General features: G+C 43.8%; 1 protein-coding gene across 2 annotated transcripts in view; it reads left to right on the top strand.

Annotated features, from left to right (window-relative positions):
• The window catches only part of LOC106807750 (uncharacterized transporter slc-17.2-like), a 38,842-nt gene that overhangs the window by 27,331 nt on the left and 3,354 nt on the right, over nucleotides 1-8,157 (top strand). For both annotated transcript variants that reach the window (XM_014810203.1, XM_014810202.1), the window contains exons 2-6: nucleotides 3,419-3,514; nucleotides 3,914-4,053; nucleotides 4,606-4,755; nucleotides 5,909-6,041; nucleotides 7,120-7,215. In XM_014810203.1, the coding sequence (XP_014665689.1) occupies nucleotides 3,419-3,514; nucleotides 3,914-4,053; nucleotides 4,606-4,755; nucleotides 5,909-6,041; nucleotides 7,120-7,215 (615 nt within the window). The remainder of the gene's footprint in view (nucleotides 1-3,418; nucleotides 3,515-3,913; nucleotides 4,054-4,605; nucleotides 4,756-5,908; nucleotides 6,042-7,119; nucleotides 7,216-8,157) is intronic.

The following is an 8,157-nucleotide window of genomic DNA, read 5'->3' on the forward strand; positions in this document are numbered from 1 at the left end:
GGCCAGGGCAGTTAAACTATCTGTTATATATGTTTGTGCTCGCTGTGATCGATTATATAAACAGTAAAAAAAACACAGTTTGTACTGAGTATACACAATTGAGGTTACAAAACTATGTGGACTTTCTCCTATCATCCTAATCTAGCTGGGAAATGTATACACTAGCTGGGAAATTTCTCCTACCGGTCTAAACTAGCTGGATAATGTATACACTGGCTGGGAAATTTCTCCTACCAGTCGAAACTAGCAGAATAATGTATGCACAGTTTAATGACACATTACAACTACTATACTTACTACTACTACTACTACTACTACTACTACTACTACTACTACTACTACTACTACTACTACTACTGCTACTACTACTACTACTACTACTACTACTACTACTACTACTACTACTACTACTACTACTACAACAACAACTACTACTACTACTACTACTACTACTACTACTACTACTACTACAGCTACTACTAATACTGATATAACTAATGATAATATTAATGATACAATTACAATTACTATCATATAGGGGAGGGGGCAAGGGGGTGAATTTCCCCCCCCCCAAATTTCTCCTACCAGTCTAAACTAGCTAGAAAATGTAGCGTCGACTTATTTACCGGCTGAAATTTCCCGTGGCCTTACACGGTAAATTTGTTGACCGGGTTTTGACGCATGCGCAGAACACGCAGTGTCGACTTATTTCTCGGCTGAGAAATATACCAGGACACCGCCTTGACAACGCCGTTTGTTGACATTTATCCTTTTTGCATCCGCTGGTACCGGCCGAGTTATTTTCCATTCGTATTCTAGTTTAATTGTTCATTTATTTATCTCCGCCTTATCCTTTTATCCGTACTTTAATACTGCTAGACTTTTCCCTTTTTGATTTTATTAATTGATTTATTAAGTGTATTTTGTGTGGGTTACTGGTTTTCCGATCCATATTTTTAGTTACTCCAAAATGGCCGCGCCCTGTAATGGGTTGTGGTTTGAGTATGTAGTATTACGAGAGCCCGGACCCTCTCATAACTTTAGGATTAAGATGAAAATAACACATTTACACAAAGAATTGCAATTATAGTGATATTATATTTTATGTTAATGAGTAAAATGTGTGTTTTTCATGGAAAATACATCGGAAAACTTACTTATCTACCGATCATAAACCAAGACAAAACATTTACAAATGGCGTTTGTTCTCTTGTTTTGAATGTTTGTTGGGATTGCCAAGGGGAAGTGATGTCACTCCGCCCCCACCAATATCCGTAGCCATCTCGGCCACCGCGATTGCGGCCTCGCAAATGAATTTGAAATGAAAATGAATTTAGAATGAAAATAAATCTGAAATGAAAATGAATTTGGAATGAAAATGAATTTGAAATTAAAATGAATTTGATATGAAAATGAATTGGAAATGAAAATGAATTTGATATGAAAATGAATTGGAAATGAAAATGAATTTGGAATGAAAATGAATTTGAAATGAAAATGAATTACAAATAAATAATAAAAATATCCGTAGCCATCTCGGCCACCATACTGTAGAGACCTTAAAATGCTCATAAAATATCGATAAGATATATTACAGGGTCACATGTGTTTTTATGTCTTGTACAGACCTGGCCACAACAGGGGTCGAAATTAACTTTTGAACACGGGAGTCCAACGGACTCCCTACCCTCAAAAAGAGCGAGTCTGCAGCAAAATGAGGGAGTCCGCAGTCTGAGGTTCAGAATTAATGATATTAATAATAACGCATGTGCTTATTTTTATGATTCATGCGGTTGCACGTCTGCCAAATTTTCTTTGGACATGAGCTGAAAAATACGGTAATTCCGCGAGGCTGTGCTCTGGAACGAACTAATTAGTATAGCAGAATTTTCAGGGAGTCACACACGGACTCCTGCATATGTCAAATCAGGGAGTCCGACAGTAAATCAGGGAGTATTCGACTCCGGACTCCCGTTAATTTCGCACCCTGCCATAACCATAGCAGCAGGGATCATAAGAATTTGCATCATTGTTATATAAATATGTAATCGGTAGTGAACGCAGACAGGCACCATTATTAAATAATGAGATAGCAGTTCAATGGTCATCATCACCAGCACAGGTGTCTGAGTAGTACCTAGTGCATTAATGATTCCTGAACTGCTATCTGACCGTGAATAGTGGTGTGCGAACTGTTTGACTGTAACTGTGTGGTTGTTGACTGTAACATGATCGCCGCGAGTGCATCCGGCATTGAGAAACGATGTCCGTGTCAACACGTCGTATCGGCTGGCCTTCGTTCTGCATGCTAATAGTGGATCTTGATGGAGCCTAGAGCGTTAACCCGCAGCGCTTCTCGGCATCAGTCCCTGCCAATGTTAGCAACCCTGTATGTTGTCACTGACACGTGGCTTGTACGTGTACCCCCCTTCCTGTCTGGCAGGGCGAGCATGAACCAGTGCCCTGGTTACGATGAGGGATGCCCCTTATAGCGGCTTGCACGTGTCCAGCCTGACTTGCGCCTTTATTTGGAAATCTGAAGCTCAAGAGGGCTCGGCGTGCATACACAAATGAATCATCATTGCCATGTAAATTGGGGGGGGGGGGCTAATCCGGGTGGGAAAGCGGCTAGGGGCAATGTGCTAGCTACGAGCAGTAATGAAAATGTGCATCTGAATTCTCGTGCAACGTAAAGTTTTTGTTTAATGGTTTCGATAAAGATTTCTCGGCACAAAAATGTGTGCATAGCGGGAGTTGAGATTTTTTGGGGAAACAGGTGTAGATGAAGCAATGAATATGATTCAGTAATTTCGTGTTGCGTACCGATCGCATGCCGAGTGCCAGTTGCTCATAGGCTTATATGATGTCTGTGTTTGTCGTAACACTGGAGTATGTCAGTGATCGTGTGTTGAACTGTGGAGTGTTCACGTTTGTGGCAGGTAAAGCTTATGGCGATGTAATGGGACTAGCTAGTAGTGTAAATTACACTAACGCATTACAGTAATGCAAATTTCATTCTGCAGCGTACTTGTTTGTGTATGTCTTGTGTCGATTTGGGTCTCAGCATTACAATAGGCCACGGTGCCATTCGTTTATTCCGGTTACTACAACAAGTTTGGATTTATATCTTCATTCCTCGTTACAATAGTAGGTTAGGGTGGTGTTATAATAGGCTGTGGTGGTGTTATAGTAGGTTAGGGTGGTGTTATAGTAGGCTGTGGTGGTGTTATAATAGGCTGTGGTGGTGTTATAATAGGTTAGGGTGGTGTTATAATAGGCTGTGGTGGTGTTATAGTAGGCTGTGGTGGTGTTATAGTAGGCTGTGGTGGTGTTATAGTAGGCTGTGGTGGTGTTATAGTAGGCTGTGGTGGTGTTATAGTAGGCTGGTGTTAATGTGGCTCGTTGTTGCTCGTTTTAGGTGCTCAAGTCGGCAATGTCATCACTATGCCCATTTCGGGACTCCTGTGCAAGTACGGCTTCGACAACGGCTGGGGCTCCATCTTCTATGTTTTCGGTAGGTAGTCTTCCTTCTGCTGTTGCGATGATGCCATGTAAAATAGTAAAATTAAAAAATAAAATATAAAAAAGTATATGTAATTAGTAAAATTGTGTATATCATTTGCATCGAATGATAATCCTGTAAGACGTTTTGTGTCGAGAGCGAAATCGGGTTTTTCTGATCCGATTGAGTTGGTTGTGGGCTTGTTGAGGAGCATTACTTACTCTTTGAATAGTGTGCAGCACTTAGGGTTGTCATGAGACAGTAATGCATGCCACAATGCAAAGTGAAATTGTGCGTGATTTTCGTTATGCATCTACATGATGTGATCTTGCACTCAATTAACTCGGAAATAATCGAGAATTTTTCGAAAAGGCAGCATCTTCTCTCGTAACGATTTCTCTCGGTCGCCAGGCATTCTCGGAGTCCTGTGGTTCATCGGTTGGATGCTCCTGGTGTACGATACCCCGTCGGTTCACCCTAGAATCTCAAAGGAAGAGCTTGACTATATACAGGGCAGCCTGACCGGCCAGATACGTAAGGACATCGACAAGGTAATGATGGAAGCCTGTTTTAGCGCACGCGTGGTTAGCGAATGTAGCTTGTGCAGAATTTACAGAATGTGGTGATGTGTGACTTTAATGCCTCTAACAAGAATACTGTGAAAAGAATTCGAAAGCAAAACTGACAGGAACGATTGAGCTGTTGGATGAGATTCGTCTCGGCTCAACGGTTATACATCGAGGGTTTTGTTGCCGCCGTCGCTTGTCTGTCCTTATTCCGTGAACTCAATTTTTAATCTCCTCTGCGTTTTCCGTCTTGTGAAGATGCGTTACTCTAGGATTGATCGTTACTTGTATTAAGCCATCTCGCGGTCACGACAGAATCGTTCTAGAAATGAGATGCGCCTATCTAAATGTTTGAAATGATTTTGCGATCTTAATTTGATGGATAATTGCGTGATTTGAGTGCTGTAGCGACGCTGATTCAGTGTTCGTGTCGCGCGTCGGCGCCTGTTGCGAGCAGCGATTGCACGCAGCGTGAATTGCGCTCTCTGCTCGCTGCCTCCGTTTTCTTAGTCGTCTCTCTTTGTTTGCGTCGTTCAGCATGAAAAGATTCCGTGGCTGAAGTTCCTGACGTCGATGCCAGTGTGGGCGATCATAGTCGCTCACTCCTGCGCTGACTGGGGCACCTACACCCTACTCACCCAAATCCCCACCTTCATGAAGGAGGTCCTCAAACTCGACATCGCAGCTGTAAGTAGCTAACAGCGCCACCTGCTGGCGACGCGCGCGCGTGACGAGTTCGACGGGAGTCGGCAAGCGGGAGCGAAATTACGCGACGAGGTCGACATTGTGTTTGTCGCCCGTGATTTAGCTTTGGTTGCGTACGTGTTGTTCGCTTTGAGGTACAAAGTCTAGTGTGGCGGATTTTCATTTATTATACATTCGTTTAACCGAGAAGGGAAATATGGTAGGTATGGGATCCTTTACTAAAGTGAAATCTATCAGTCTACAGAAAAATGCCCATCATTAATGTCCACCACCACCTTTTTAGTTTACTTCTTCGTCTCCCATTAGACAACGATAACGTGCTGAATTTGCTTGTGAATGACCCCTGTTTGAACGACATTGTTTAAAGTTTGATGGACATTTCGCTCAGCGTTCACGCATCGTGGACCCATCTCATCTGTTAAACTGACTACGTCACGAATTTTCTATGGTGTATTTTGTAAAAAAAAATTGTTGCCATTTTTTTACATTAAAAGTAGGTACTAACGGGACTAAATGTATCGTCAAATTCTTACCTGATAAGATTGTTTCTCAACTAGTTAAAAATCCAAAAAACCTGGACGATTTGATATTATGATAATGATCCTGACATTAATTGCTTGCTATGGGCTATGTATGAGTCACGAGTGTATGTTTACATCGAACAATATAGTAAAATAGGAAGTATAATGCAGCAATTTAACCATAAAAAGTGAACAGAATCACTTGCATTTTGTGAAAAATTGGAAATGTATTTTTTATTTTTATTATATACGGTGACGTGCGTAACGTAGTAGGTCGAATACCGACCGCCGCTAAGGTTTCTGCTCTGTTCAACGCGGCGCGACGCGGCAGTAGCATGCGTTACTAAGTTGTTATTTTTTTAGTTTTACGTGCGTGTTAAGTTGCGACCGCTGTTTTTTTTATCTATTATTTTACATTTTTTTTAGTTTTTTTTTTTTTAGTTTTACGTGCGTGTAGTAAGTTGCGACCGCTGTTAAGTTTTCCGCTCCGTCAAGGCACGCGGTAGTAACGTACGTTGCATGCCGCTTGGTCGACGCGCGTTTCGGCGCGGTAATAATGTAATAATGTATAATGTAATAATGTAATAATGTAATAATGTGAGAATCGCTTGCAGAACGGTCTCTTCTCGGCGATCCCCTACGTCGGCTACTGGCTCTTCACGAACGTCGCCGGATTCTCTGCCGACTTCATCCGCAAGAAGAACTGGCTCAGCACGGTCGCTGTGAGGAAATCCTACCAGTTGGTCGGTGGGTGTTGCGCGACCAGTCCAGGGCACGAAATTCAGATTTTTTTGCACCGGCCCAGAGGGCTGGTAACAGTAATTTTTACCAGCCCTCACCATAATGTACCAACCCTCACAAATTTGTTTGTAAAATTATTAATGTCATGTTTCACCCTTGCATTCTCGATTTCAAATTTGTAAAATTTTCATAAGTTATGGCGTGATATCCTTCAGGTAAAACAGTAATGTAAGTTATTTACTCATTAATGCTATAAATAAAAATGTAGGTACTCGCTAACACGGCTGAAACCACCGGCTCGGAGGGCCGGTGTTTTGCCAATGTTACCAGCCCTCCAAATAAATTCGCCGACATATGCCGGTGGGCCGGTGCTAATTTCGCGGCCTGCCCATTGATGCTGCAGGAAGCCTCCCACGCAGCGGCTGTAGGCGAGCGATATGGCTGCCGCGGCACGCGCGCGCGGGAGCGGAGTTAATCCCGTAAGACGTTTTGCGCCGAGAGCGAAATCGGGTTTTTCTGATCCGATTGAGTTTGTTGTGGGGTTATTGAGGAGCATTACTTACGTGTGACGCGCAAGCGTACACGTAAACATGGTTGCACACGTAAACATAGTAGTTGAACTGTTACTTGTGCACTGTAGTGTCGATACTTATCCGATAAAATAGAGATCGCATTCGTGAAATTGGACAGCTCGTTTGTCAGTTGCAGTTGCGGTTATCACAGAGGCTGTGGCACTTTATAGATGCGATTTCATTGTGTGTTGTTCGGCATTACTCGGATGTCTCGTAAATACCGACGTAGTCACGTTAAAACTGGAGATTTATTGACAATGCACAGTTTAATTTAACTTAATTAATTTGATCGAAAGTACGTTGCTGCCTCTCGGCTTTCATACGCGTGTTTGAATGGTCGTCAGTGAGCGATTTGTTTGATTAACTCTTCATTGTCGACTGGGAGGTTATAGGGGGTGTAAAGTCTGATTGAGTGATTAAGCTATTGAGAGGCGTCAGATAAAAGCTAATTTGGGACCGCACGGGAAATCGGCAAAATTGGTTTTTCGCTCACGTCCAATGGTCTTTTGCAGCTATGGCTCTATCCAGCGCATTCCTGATTGCCACTGGCTACATGGACTGTACCAAATCGATATGGGCAGTGGTCTTCCTTACACTTGCTGTGTCAGGTAAGTTCTATTTAGGTCAGGTAATCGGTGTGAATAGGTGAAGGAGTGGGAGGCGGAAGGGAATGGTGTCTGGGAGAGAGAGGGGAGGAAAGGGTGTCTGGGAGAGGGAGAGAGGGAAGGAAAGGGTGTCTGGGCGAGAGGGAGAGGAAGGGAGAAAGGGAGGAGAGAAAAGGAAAGATGGAGAGAGGGCTAAAGGGATTGAGGGCGGAAGGAAGCGTGAGAGAGAAAGAGACAGAGACAGAGAGAGAGAGTGTGCGTGCGTGCGTGCGTGCGTGCGTGCGTGCGTGCGTGCGTGTGTGTGGGAAAGAGAGAGAGAGACAGAGAGGAGACGAGATCTATTTATGGTGTATGTGCGTGCGTGCGTGCGTGCGTGCGTGCGTGCGTGCGTGCGTGCGTGCGTGCGTGCGTGCGTGGTTGCAAAGTGTCCGTTAGTCGTTTCCTAAATAATCCACCCGCTCACCCACTCTCTGTGATGCTATCAGGGCAGGTTTTCTAGACAGCAGTTTCAGCATCAGGAGCATCAAGCCCATTGTTGCTCCTACTACTACTAGCAGTAGCATGTGCAGAGTATGCCATGTATTGATCTGTAGTTGTAGGCAGCAGAGAGCAGAGGCACTCTCGTTCGCTGTAGCGTAGGCTGCAGTGCCTCTCCGTACAGCACTGTGTCAGTGCAAGATTATACTTATTAGCTGAAATATTTATCGTAGTTTGTACTTACCCGAGGCTGAGAAGGTAGTAGTGGTGTTGTGATGCAGGGGAAAGGGGGGGGGGATTTGGGATCATGCACTGTGGAGGGTTCAGTTTAGCCTGGTCTGGTTTATAGTGGTTATAAATGTTGGTATTGGTAGTGAGTAGGGTATGTGTGCGTGCGTGCGTGCGCGCGCGTGTGTGTGTGTGTGTGTGTGTGTGTGTGTGTGTGTGTGTGCGTGCGTGTGTGTGCGC

Source organism: Priapulus caudatus, unplaced genomic scaffold (assembly GCF_000485595.1).
Source record: "Priapulus caudatus unplaced genomic scaffold, Priapulus_caudatus-5.0.1 Scaffold232, whole genome shotgun sequence".
Lineage (NCBI taxonomy): Eukaryota > Metazoa > Priapulida > Priapulimorpha > Priapulimorphida > Priapulidae > Priapulus > Priapulus caudatus.